This window comes from Gekko japonicus, unplaced genomic scaffold, assembly GCF_001447785.1.
Source record: "Gekko japonicus isolate JY-2015 unplaced genomic scaffold, Gekko_japonicus_V1.1 scaffold35, whole genome shotgun sequence".
Classification (NCBI taxonomy): domain Eukaryota; kingdom Metazoa; phylum Chordata; class Lepidosauria; order Squamata; family Gekkonidae; genus Gekko; species Gekko japonicus.
In genome coordinates this window covers 2,310,421-2,323,425 of record NW_015176453.1, presented here as the reverse complement: position 1 = coordinate 2,323,425, position 13,005 = coordinate 2,310,421, and the positions used below count along the sequence as shown (strand labels likewise).

The 13,005-nt window shown below is 43.1% G+C and overlaps 1 protein-coding gene across 1 annotated transcript in view; it reads right to left on the bottom strand.

The window, feature by feature from the left end:
* Positions 1 to 1,864: 1,864 nt before the first annotated feature.
* KNDC1 (kinase non-catalytic C-lobe domain (KIND) containing 1) overlaps positions 1,865 to 13,005 on the bottom strand; it is a 120,745-nt gene continuing 109,604 nt past the window's right edge. Inside the window, exons 27-30 of the mRNA XM_015426889.1 lie at positions 7,098 to 7,220; positions 6,897 to 6,956; positions 2,323 to 2,480; positions 1,865 to 2,147 (exon numbers count right to left, since the gene is read on the bottom strand). Coding sequence (XP_015282375.1) covers positions 1,916 to 2,147; positions 2,323 to 2,480; positions 6,897 to 6,956; positions 7,098 to 7,220 — 573 coding nt within the window. The 3' untranslated portion in view covers positions 1,865 to 1,915. The remainder of the gene's footprint in view (positions 2,148 to 2,322; positions 2,481 to 6,896; positions 6,957 to 7,097; positions 7,221 to 13,005) is intronic.

The window sequence follows — 13,005 nt, the reverse complement described above, 5'->3', positions numbered from 1 at the left end:
TGCTCTTGTGCGAGTGGGGAAGCTGAAACTGTTGGTGGAAAGTACCATCATGTCACAGCTGACTTATGGTGACCCTTTGGGTTTTCAAGGCAAGAGGCATTCAGAGATGGTTTGCCATTGCCCGCCTCGGCATAGTAATCCTGGAGTTCCTTGGGGGTCCTCCCATCCAAGTAATAACCAGGGATAACCCTGCTTAGCTTCTGAGATCTGATGAGATGGGGCTAGTCTGAGCCATTCAGGTCAGGGCACTGAAACTGGTGGGCATGTCTTATTGCACTGCCATTTTTTATCCTCCCATCCAAGTAATAACCAGGGATAACCCTGCTTAGCTTCTGAGATCTGATGAGACGGGGCTAGCCATTCAGGACTCAGGGCACTGAAACTGTTGGACATGTCTTATTGCACTGCCATTTTTTATTGCAATCTTTGACATGATTTCAATACCCCTATTCTAAAAAAAACAAAACAATTCCAGGTAGATCAGAGGAATCATATGTTTCCTTTCTTCTTTCGGACCACGAATCACAGATAAGAATGGATCACCATGGATCACAGATAAAGTGGGCAGATTTTGTGCAGTTGCTAGTGTGTATTGTAGTTCTGCATTATTTAATGGGTTACATTTGTTTATTTTAATATAATTTATATAAAGATTTTAATGTAACACTTCTGGTAATGTGTTTACTTTTGTGCTGGTCTTTGACCATAATAAATAATTCAATTCAATTGTTGATATGAGCAACAGGGCTGTTGGAAGTGGCATTTCAAACACCTGCATAGAGTGCCGTAGGAATTGCTGTGCTTTCAAGTTTTATTAGAGGATTCAAGGAATATATAAGTGTTTGGTTAAACATATGGCTGAGTAAAAAAAAATGAAACAAATTTAATAGATGAAACCGAGAATACTTCAGCCCCCTTGCTGTGAAACAGTTACTGTGTCCATAAAAGCAAGATGTATTTCAAACTGATGTGCTATTTGTGTGGTTAGTACTTATCTGATTAGGGAGCCAAGGATGGTAGCTAGTGATGGCGCATGCACAGAAGTTAGTTACTTCAATCCCTTATGTAGTTTCCATAAAATGGATGGCTGAAATTGACTTCATCTTTTTGTAAATGAAATTGTGAATGCTTCTGCAGCTGCTACCTCTGCTGCATCATGAAGAGATCCATGGATGGAATGAGGCACCATGGTGACACAGAAAGTACATGGAAGTAAAGAGAACATAGCATGGTTGCCTAGGCAATGTGCTATAATTGATTGCCTCTATCCATGATACAGTTCCCAAGCAGCAGTGCGACAATGTACATACGGGGGGGGGGAACCAGGCCAGTCAATTTAAAAGTCGTGATAAAAAGTGTCCTTTAAAAAAATAAGCATTTGCAGATGCTGCTCATAATTGGTGACTCAATTATTATTCAAGCCATGGGGAATTTACTCGTCATTATTTAGAAATATCTTTCTGCATCAATGACAGAAATAGTGCCAAACGCACTCAAATAAAGCAGTCCATACATATAAAATCAAAAGAGAAAAGGAAATCTCAACAAAAAAACTATATATTGATGAGAGCAATATTCAGACCTGATATAACAATACAATTCATACTCTCTCGTAACCTCTCACCTCCAAGACAAAACAAACATGCAGGAGGATTTGTAAGATTACATTTATTTGTAGCTTCAACAAGTCCATCCAAGGGCAACTTGCTTCTATATAAGGCACTAAAAAAAGCCCTTTTGCTTAGAGCTTTATTTTTTGTTTTGTTCTAAACTCAAGTCATATATACCTCAGTCAATGTGATTTTCAAAATGGTGACAATTCTTACAGAAAATTTCACATATGCCAATCTCATAACTGGCCCAGGAACTGAAACTCTTTTACTCAAAAAGGTTAAGAAAAAATGAACATAAGAAACTACTGAAACATTGCCTTCATCCTGTATAATGTGTCCCTAATTTTCCGGGACTGCTTTTCAGGTGGTGTTTGGTGAAAGTTGGCATAGTTGTCAGCTGCTAAGACAGAAATGTCGACATCGTTAAAGGAAGCTATTCTTTGTCTTAAGCAAGCCTGCAGTTGGTGGTCTGGGGGGAAAGTGTAGGGATTTACTTGAAACGCATGAACCTGGCTCACAACTTTTGAAATATTTCTGTGAAGAGAAAAGACATAAGAGAGATAGATCAGTTTAAGAGCTGATACATAAAAGAACAAAACTATTCAAATTGCAAACAATCCTGAAAATGACACAAGTTTATATAATATGTATTTATAATCATAAACATTGCTTAAAATGTGTACCCTAAAATCAAAACAGGTCTCTTTACCTAAGTTTAGTCCACTTGTAAGAGCCATTTCTCATAGTAAATCCTCCAGTTTCAAGTTGCTGGACATGCATGGCCAGAACATGGGCTGATGGAATTGTTGGTGATGTCTTAAAACTTTCTCCCTCCATTAAACACAGGCTGTCACTCTTTAAAAATACCTGGCATAGTTAGCATAGAAGCACATGCAAAAATATTATAATGTGGAACAAATGATCTGTCTGATGCTGGAAAATTGTTTGCTTTAGAACACTGTAAATAGCATACTCAGTAAGTTTGTTTGTAAGAGAAAGACTCTATTTAGAGAAGAAAATAATGGCTATGAGTCATCTGGTGACAGAATTAGTGTGCCGTAAAAGAACACAGGTGGAAATCTAAAACACACAGCCATTTTGATGTAAAGCCATCAAGAGTTGCCATTTGGGGTGATGGCGATTTCTCTGGGAATTCACTCTCACTTCAAGATTGGAGACTGCCATGCTGTGACTCCTCTTCCAGAATTTGCTCTGAACATATGGAATGGAACTTTGACTGATGCAACTTCTGGCATATTTAAAAGTTCTGTCACCATCGCAAATTAAGTATGCTGCTACCACTACCACAGACTCACGTGAGTCTGTTTTAAATGTTAGATCCAGGTAGTCAGCTGTGTTGGTTTGAAGCAGTAGAACAAATTTTGAGTCAAGTGCCACTTTTAACACCAACAAAGGTTTATTCAAGGTATGAACTTTGTTGGTCTTAAAGGTACCACTTGACTCAAAATTTGTTTCAAATGCTGTTGAAGACAGCAGCACATAATTATGTGAAGAGATGTAGACAACATTGCCTTAACTGAGATACATTCCCCAGTGCATGAGAGGCAAGAACTGCAAACAAGGAAGAAGTTTTGAGAGAAGAAATTATTGTTAAAGAGCAACAGATAAATTATCAGGTGTTGTACAGGGTTTTATTTGAGCCAAAGATTGCTGGGACTCTGACACATAATCTGATTTTAATCCAAAATTTAATCTTTCTCTTTTTTCCCCCTAAGACATTCTGTGCAGCATGATTAGACACCTGTATCCCAACCCTCTGATAGCAGCTTCTTAGACTTGGTCTAGACAATACAGCCATCACAGGGAGATTTCTGTTTCCATGCCACATATTTGGGGTGATGCATTTCTCGCTTGCTACCTCAGGAGTCCACCTCAAGAATTCTGTGGCGATGTCAGGAGTTGCCTTTGGTAGCTAGAACCTTTGCAATATACTCCAGGGGAATGAGGCTTTTGGTAGTTTCCACCATGGAGTTCTGATTCCAAACTCTCTGAAAGAACAGGGACTATCTAGCCAGAGGTGCTGGTGGTTCTTGGAAGTGCTAGTGCTTCTACAAGCTTCTTGTAAAAAGCCAACAATATTTCTAGCATATTGAATTTCCAGAGCCCCAAACTCTTTACACTATGCAATGCAGATCAGGCCTTAGTAATTGTTACATTTGTAAAGCCCAGTAATACAGAACAGGATCTATGTGGTTACAGGTTATTCACCACTCAGGTGAACCTAATGTTTCTTCTTCCTTAGGGGCCAAACTAGACAGGAGTCAGGTTAGTATTCCTCTGACCTGGTTGTATCACTGCCAAATGTTACTTGAGTGAAAAAAAGTTTGCAAGGGTATTGGGGTCTCATTCGGCTCTGCACAGTGGGCCTTTCCCCAAGCTTTCTGGTGCCTTGTACCGACTGATGTAAGCCGCTCTGAGCCCGTTTGCGGGGAGGGCGGGATACAAATGGAATTAATAAATACGTAAATAAATAAATAAGCTGAAACATCCCAGAGGGGTTGGTTGCCCCATTTTAGAGCTACACTTGCATAAAATACTGCATGTGCAGCCATGGAATGGGGCAAATGAACCCCTAGGTGACAGGGAAATCACATGGGGTATGAAGGCAGAGGCTTCTCCTCCTCCCACACTGTAGTCCTGAACTAAATTGCCCCCCCAAATGTGTTTGTAAGCTTTGTTTCTGTCAAGTAATGTTTGGCACCAACACAATCAGAATCAGGGAACCCCAGCCCACCTCGCGATCCAACATCTCATCTAAGTCTTATCTTTGACAGGAGAAGTTAGAACTAGGTTTCAGCTAGACTCCATCCCAGAAGCTGCTAGGAGAGTTATTAGGCTCTATAAACAAAAAGCTCTCTGGTAGCTGAATGCATCTGATCAAATGAACTCTAGTCCATAAAAGCTTGTATCTCAATAAATCAGTTGGTCTTTAAAATCTGGTCGTGTGGTCTGAAGGCACACTGATGCATTCTTGCTGCAGCTAAGCAGGTACGAATCTGATAAAAGTGAGACCTCTTGGGAAACATATGCATGCTGCCTTTCTACAATGAAAGAAGAAGCCCAACGTTTTTTAATTTTCATTTTTTACTATAACAAACAACCACAGCTGCTCCTCTGGCATTTTAGACTCACTATTAGCATACAAACATAAGAAGAACCCTGCTGGATCATATCAGTGGTCCATCTAGTCCAGCAGTGTGTCTTGCATGATGGCGAACCAGTTCCTCTGGAGGGCCAACAACAGGGCATAAAAGACCAAGGTCTTCTAAGGTCTTCTCCTGATGTTGCCTCCTGACTCTGGGATTCAGAGATTTACAGCCTCTGAATATGGACATTAAGAACAGAACAAGAGCCCTGCTGGATCAGACAAGTGGTCCATCTAGTCCAGCATCCTGTCTCACACAGTAACCAACCAGTTTCTCTGGAGGGTCAACAACAGGGCATGGAAGCTTAGGCCTTCCTCCTGTGAGGTTCCCTTTAGTTGCCATGGCTAGTAGTCATTGATAGACCTATTCTCCATGAATCTGTCTAATCTCCCTTTAAAGCTGACTATGTCTGTGGCCATCAGTGCATCTTCTCACTCACTTTTTGAGTTTAGGAAGCTGCCTCCAGGATTGGGACCTTCTGATAAGCCTCCTGTCCGGAACTTTGGTTCACTCAAACTGGAGTCTGCTTTAAAAGTTTGGTTCAATCTGGCTGCGGCCTGCTCTTGTTAAAAATGTTGTCTTTAAGTCTCCTTAGTTCACACAGTCATGCTGGAGAGAACTGCCTGTCTCAGCACCTGCAAGATAAGATGTTCTCTTGCGGCCTTGGCTCGTTAACATTCCAAAGCAATTAAGTCCTGTGGGAAGGCCTGGTGCTGTGAAACTGCAGATCACATCACCTGCTCTTCTGACATGACCAGAGACCAGCCAGAAACCAATGATATCACCCTTTCCTTGATTGGCCTGCTTGTATTTGGAAGACATTGCTTGAACCCTGATTGGTGCCCAGGCCTAGCAATCAGTCTGGGACTCAGACAATAAATAAGTTACTTAACTTCTATTCAGGGGGCATGATGGTGTTGCATGTGAAGCTGACATGTAACTCTGCCCTGCTCATAGGGCTGCCAAGTGGGAGCGGGTGGCGGGTAAACCCCCCCTTTGGAGGCCCGATTTCCATCGCTGCGGAATCGGGCCCCAGGGGAACCCCGCCCCCGAAGCACAGCGTGGGTGCATCACAGGAAGTGACACAACCACATAGAGCACGTTGGGGGCGTGGCCCCAATCGTTGGAGGGAAAACTCTATGGTTTTCCCTCCAACAATTGGGGCCACACCCCCAACGTGCTCTACGTCATGCGTCACTTCCTGTGACGTTCTGGTGGCGCGCTCGCACGTACCCCTCGCCAGGTCCCGAACCGAAGCAACGCTCCCCCGCCGGTGAGTAAGTACGACTTGGCAACCCTACTTGCTCACCTTTCGGCCATCTTGGAAGCTCTGATTGCTGAAGTCAACCAGCCTGGCTTTTGGACTCTGGAGACGGAATACACTTGGACCCAGAACTGAATGGGTTACATCTTGACTTTGAGAACCAACGTTCTATAAGTGTTTAGCTAGTGTGTTAATCTTTAGCTCTCTTGTTTTATTCCCCACAATATTATCTTAAGTAATCTGCACTTTTTATTAATATACTCTGCTCTTAAATAAACATATATTTTATTCACCAGTTCTGGTTTCTGTCTCCACTGCTGCAATGAGCTATCTGGTGCCTGAGACTGTCGGTTACTACCTCTAGAATAACCTGTAGGTCTCCTGCTGTGAGCCAACCTCGCAGGGAGGATTCCCTAGAGGAGTCCGGTAAGGTGAAGAGTCTGTCCTTTGTCTCTGGACTGGAGGGATGTAAAAGGACTGGTGGTAGCACTACCAAGTTAAAGATAAAACAGGTACCTTTAACCCCTTTGTAATTGTAGCTAGCTAGCCTCTTGGCAAAGAGAACTCCTAGCCTGGGTTGGGCAGGTAGAGGGGTTCTCTTAGCCTCCCCCTTAACTTGGAAGAGGAAGATCATGCAAAACAAGAATTCTGTGAGCTTTCTTAATGCTCTGTGAACAGTGAAAATGGCAGCAATTGAGGGGCAGGGGTTCTTTGCTACTCTTGACTTTACCATCCTCTAGAGCCAACTCGGACAGTAGGTGTACCACTGTATCATAAAACAGTCCACAGAGTCATCAGGCTGAAGGTGGTTGCTGTACCTATCCACAATTTACTTTAGAATTTTTACTATACCTCAACTGCCTTGAGTTCTTCCATTATTTCCGATACTTTAGATGGTAAACATTTCCAAGCCTTAAAAGGAAATAAAATAAGACAAATTAAGTTTTACCCTCTGAAGATTAGTATTCATGCTGGAATACATGATTTTGCCTTTTCAAAATATTACAGCTACATTTCCTATGTGAACAGCAAAGTAAAGAATTAGTTACTCACTGGCAATTGCCGCACAATGAGATTTTCCAGGCCTCTTAGGATTTGTATTGCCGTGGCAACATTTCTTTGCTCATAGCAACATTTTGCAATAAAGAGAAATTTTGATAGCAAGCTCACCTGCACCTGAGAAACAAATTATAATAAATATTTTACTAAGGTATCATTGCTCAGTGCCAACATGTGTAAAGTGTATTTTTTTACCGAGTGCAATGTCTAGTATGCTCTTAGTAAATTTTTGTTATGTGCTTGAGTATTCTGATATAATAGAACAGCTGGAAACAGCCTGGCCATTTAAATGAGTTGAAACATTATCGAACAGTGACCAAATTTAAAAGTAGATTTTTTCCCCAGTGTCAGACTAGATCTGCCAATTTACTACAATTAACAGTCTTGCTTTATGAGTCAAAACAGGAAACACATTTTTATGGTATCGTTATCCTGTGAAACTCTCCATCTTCATCAAACTTGGTGCTCAATAGCAGCAAAAATTGCTGCTTTCTAATTGCTTGTTTGCCAGTTGCCAATTAACAATTATGTGCATTTCTGGTAAACAGGAAAGCTATTAAAGGAACAACTAACTATCTTCCTGCTTTGCTAACTGAGCCACAAAACAATCTGAGCCACAAAACAATCAGACTTGTTCTCTTGTTGAAGTTGATGATGTTATCAAAATGATATAGAATTTTCTCTGTCCCAAATTCTCTGAAGGGATACATGGGGTAGAAAGACAGGGCGTGCCAAAACTGAGCCTCTGGGAAGATCATCCAATGGACAGTTAAGGCAACCCAGCCACGGCACCTCTGAGCTGACAATTTGTTTCACAATGGGAGACACAAAGGATTTTGGGCTCTTGAATGGACAAACTGAAAACTGATTACACTGCAGTAGTGCCAGCCCATCTGAGGTGCACCTGCCCCACTGGATCACGCAAAATGTGTGCTGTGTAATATAATATTTGTTTTTGTTCATTTTTTTGTGAGCGTTACTTTCATTCAGTACCCCTTGGACATCAAAGGTATGCAAACACACACACAACCAACCAAATGAACAAAAACACCACGTCTAAACACCTGACTTATTCACTTCTATCATTATCCCTACTCACTATCACAGACATGAAAGGAAAACAAATTGCCCGTAACAATGGCTGATAAAACAAAATAATGGTAAGAAGATACATCAAAGAAGAATTATATAATATCAACAGGAGAGAAACAGTTATTCTCAAAAGAAATGATCAGCATTCTGGAACTTAAGGGGCTGCTAATGCACACGTGTATAGGTGCCAAAAAATGAGACCCCGTGGGAGGCAACATGGAAATACAAGCTTAATCTTTCCCTTCTATATATATATCTAAAAGTCCCTTCACCGTAAAATCAACGCCCAGGCCAAACCGCTGGACCTAGAATCATCAAATTCGGGGAGAGTGCTCCTACCATGGCGTAGATGCTCACTAAGAAGTGATTGTTAGAAATTTGACCCCTAGGGTGTCAAAAGAGGTAAAATGTGCTCCCCCCTTTGATTCCTATGTGGCTGCCAGGCGGCTGCCTCCTTGCAACCCCCACTCTCTGATTGCTTAGCTGCAGAGCTCAGTGTTCTGAGGTTAAAAAAAAAACAGTTACAGGGGACTACAGAGAGTTAATGACAGTTGAGGAAATAAGGAGTGGCCAACCACCTGTGAGGTGAAGCAAAGCTGCTGGCCCAGCCACCCTATGGCTTCAAACATGCTCCCCCTCCTACACCTGACAGGCAGTTGTCTGTCAGGTGCAACAGCAGTTGAAGGGTGCTTAAAGCCACAAGGGAGCATGCCTCAGCAGTACCACCGTATTGATCCTGCCAGCCCCGCCTCCACAGTGGCTTCTAATACTCCTCCCTCTCCTACACTAGACAGGCAGCTGCCTGTCAGGTGTAGGAGAGGAGGTGGGATGCTTACAGCCACCGGGGAAGTTTGCTCAGCAAGATTGCCTTAGCCCTGCTGCTGGCCCAGCTTCCCTGATGCCTTTAGACATAATCTCTCCAACACCAGACAGGTGGGTATCTGTCAGGTGTAGGAGCAAGGCCAGGGTACTTTTATCCATCAGGGATGTCACCCCAGCAGGATCACCTTAGCAATGCTGCTGGCCTAGCCTCTCTGATGGCTTCCAACACACTCCCCCCACCTGCTACACCTAACAGGCAGTTATCTATCAGGTGCAGCAGCAGTTGCAGGGTGCTTAAAGCCACAAGGGAGTTACCACCCCAGCAGTAAAGCCTTAGTGATCCTGCCAGCCCTGCCTCCACAGTTGCGTCTAATACTCTTCCCCCTCCCCCTCCTACACTGGACAGGCAGCTGCCTGTCAGGTGTAGGAGAGGAGGTGGGATGCTTACAGCTGCCAAGGAGGTTTGGTCAGCAAGACTGCCTCAGCCCTGCTGCTGGTCCAGCCTCCAATGCCTTTAAACATACCCCCCCAACACCAGACAGGCGGGCGTCTGTCAGGTGTAGGAGCAGGACCAGGGTACTTTAATCCATCAGGGATGCTGCCCAAGCAGGATCATCTTAGCGATGCTGCTGGCCCAGCCTCTCTGATGGCTTCCAACACACTCCCCCCACCTCCTACACCTAACAGGCGGTTGTCTGTCAGGTGCAGCAGAGGTTGCAGGGTGCTTAAAGCCATGAGGGAGCCCACCCCAGCAGTCTACAGAGAGGTCCTTCAGTAGAGAAAAAAAGTACGTATGTCTCACTTCATTTTCTACACTACAATCTTCTCCATTAGAATTCCTACAACAAATGTTACATTTCAAACTTTACATTATCAGTATTACAACTGGATTTACGGACTTTAAATACCATAGCAAAGCACGGGTATCAGGCTAGTTTAAAATATGCTGATCATTTATATTTGGATGGGACCATCTGCATCAACAGAGGCATATTCCTATCAAGTACAGCAAAATGCCATGAACTGGTGATATACACAAATCTGATTGTCATGTTACCTGATTGCCTCAAAAAAAATCTCAGGACTGCTTTTTACATAAAAGAAGAAACTAAATGGTAAAGCCTGCTATGGTTCTAAAGAAACTTTAGCAGGATGTACCTCTGTGTCAATCACTCTTTTATTTTCCTCTTCTGTTTTATCCTCATAGCAATCCTACGAGGGTTAGGTTTGGCTGAGTGCAGGGTGAGTGACTCTTAGATTACTCAATGAGCTTCACAAAAGAGTCAGGTAAGTCTTGCAGATATGAGAGGAAGTGTGGTGTAACAGCCTCTCCCTAAGAATACATCACCCCAAGATGCTCATTAGGCCATTAATGATGCAGATAAATGCATAAATAAATGGACCCAATGAAGGTAAACAAACAAAAGGCCCTTTGTATGGAGCTGCTGGGAAAACGGCACTACCAGGCTCTTGTAGCTGACTGTCAATCAAGCCACTGTTGATTTACTGGAGGGTGCACAGTGATGGAGGGGTTTGCTGGGTGGTTCAAAGAAGAGCTCAGAAACCAGTATGGCCACAATAATTTATTTTAAGCATTTGTATCCTAGAACTCTACATCAGAAATTGGTTCCCAGTGAAGCGGAACAGAGGTAATTAAAGTGATAAAACATAACTCCTATAGAAACAACCACAAAATGAAATAGTGTGCTTTTAGTCTGAAAGTTGTTACATCCATTTTTAAGCTGTTCAGTGATTTGTTTTTATTCTCTGGTTGGGTTGTTTTTTTGTTTTGTTTTTTAAAAAGTTGGTTTTTAATTTGTAACTTCTATTATGGTATTTTGTAAGCTGCCATAGGCAGGTTTCCTGGGAGAGTTGGCGTAAGAATTCCCTAAATAAACAAATAGTGCAAATAAAGAAGCCATGCTGACTTGCTTAGGATCACACCTTGACAACTCGGACTGTCAGCTTATGGCCACAAAAATTCAGTCAAGATGAATAACTGAATCCAGGGGATGGGTTGAAGTAGATACTTGCATTTGTTCCTTCTTGGACACATGCCCTTGCTGTCTGTCGTATGCCTCAGAATATTAACTCCAAATAATACCTTGAGAGTACTTTTGTCTTGGGTCCTCTGCATCTCCCTCACATTTTCAGGGCTGAACTGTTGCAAGCATTGTCAGTGGACAGGGGAAAACTAACTAGTTCCTCTCCCACTGCAATTTTATATTCTCAATGTATCAAAGATACTTCTTCAAACTATGATGAACTCTAATTTCCTGATGGTAGATTACTAAAAGAAAGTAGTATACAGGTATGTGTGATGCTCCCCTTCATCAAGGCCACATTGCCATTGTTCTGCCATAACCTTCCCTACAGCAGAGGACCCACAAGGCCTCAAACAGGAAAGGGGCAGGACTTGCATCACCTGATTCTTCCTCTTTTCCATATCCTCCACTCTCACACATTGCCTGAATGGGAATCCTCCATCCTCCATGGTCTGATGCAGGTCCTTTTTAAATAGGCCACTCTTCCAATCCCCTCCCAGGGCTGGCTTTTCCCCTCCATCCTTTCACCCAACTAGGAAGCATCCTTAGGATTGCCAGTCCCCTGGTGGGAGTGGGGAATACCCTGATTTCATGGCCTCCTGCCCGCTACCAGCCAGCTGGCTGGTAGGGGGAAGCCCCGCCCAACAGCTACATCCTCAATGTGATGATGTCATGCAGAAGTGATGTTATCACGTTGGGGACATTGCATGGCGACGCTCTGGTTTTGGGGCAAAACTCTATGGTTTGAGCCAAATTTTACCACAGAGTTTGTCCCAAAACCACAGCAAAAACCCAGGCGTGATGATGTAACTTCTGTGTGATGTTATCATGTCATGGATGTCACGCACGGGGACATCGGCCCGCCCCCACTCCTGGAAAGCTCCCTCCCACCCCCCGTTGGCACAAGGTAAGGACCTAGCAACCCTAAGCATCCTGGAGCACTCTCTCAGCTCATGGGTAGCTCTCTCAGGATAGGCTTGACAATGTAACAGTCTCCATCAGGCAACTTTACTCAGAGTCTGCATCCCTCCTCTACCTGTTTCAGGCATATCCTGGCTGGGTTGGTTTAGCTGTTGGCTCATACTGCTTTCCTGAGCCAAGGTGAACTGTCCAGGGTGGGTCCCATTGCTGGAAATTATGATAATAGAGACAGGCAAAAGGTGCAAGACACAATCATGCTACACTGCAGTCTCCCAATGAACCAAAAATGGATTACAACATACAAGCAGCTCAGGGGGGCACGGCACCAGTCTATTAATTTGCTCCTAGATATTCTTTCTATCATGGCTAGAAAGCTATGCCAACTTCATACTTTGCCAACACTTGCAAAACATGCTATCACAAGGAATATTTAACGGAAGATAGAATCATGCCCTGAATGAATCATGAAACTGAGAGACGGAATCATGCAACCATGGAATAGTGGCTATCTTGGATACAGCAGACTGGACCAAATGAGTGTGAAATAACATTCTGTAAACCTTAACATTCATTGGATATGGCTCTTTTCATCTCAAGATGGGGAAAAGCTCTTTGCTGGCAAGAACATACATACAAGCGAAGATTAAATATGAATTCTAATACCTAGTTCAGAAAGTTGCAAGAGTACATTTGCAGATCTGGCTTATTGACAAAAAAATTGTGTTTTGCTTGGCTAACCCCCTCCCCCCCACATGCAAACACCTGTACAAGTACTATAGATGGGATAATCTTCATGAAACAGAAGATAAATTACTTCTACCCTCAGCACCACTGCAAGGCAAAGTTTTATGTATTCCTTGTTCCCAATGTTTCTGTTTTTGCCAACTGCATGTGGTTGAAACAGTTGAACATGTGTTTTTGTACTGTCCCTTTTATAAGGATGCAAGTGGAGACCCTCAAGAAACTTTCATTCCTCACACCTTTGCTTCCTCCCCTCTCCCCCTAACTCTCTCACACTCTTT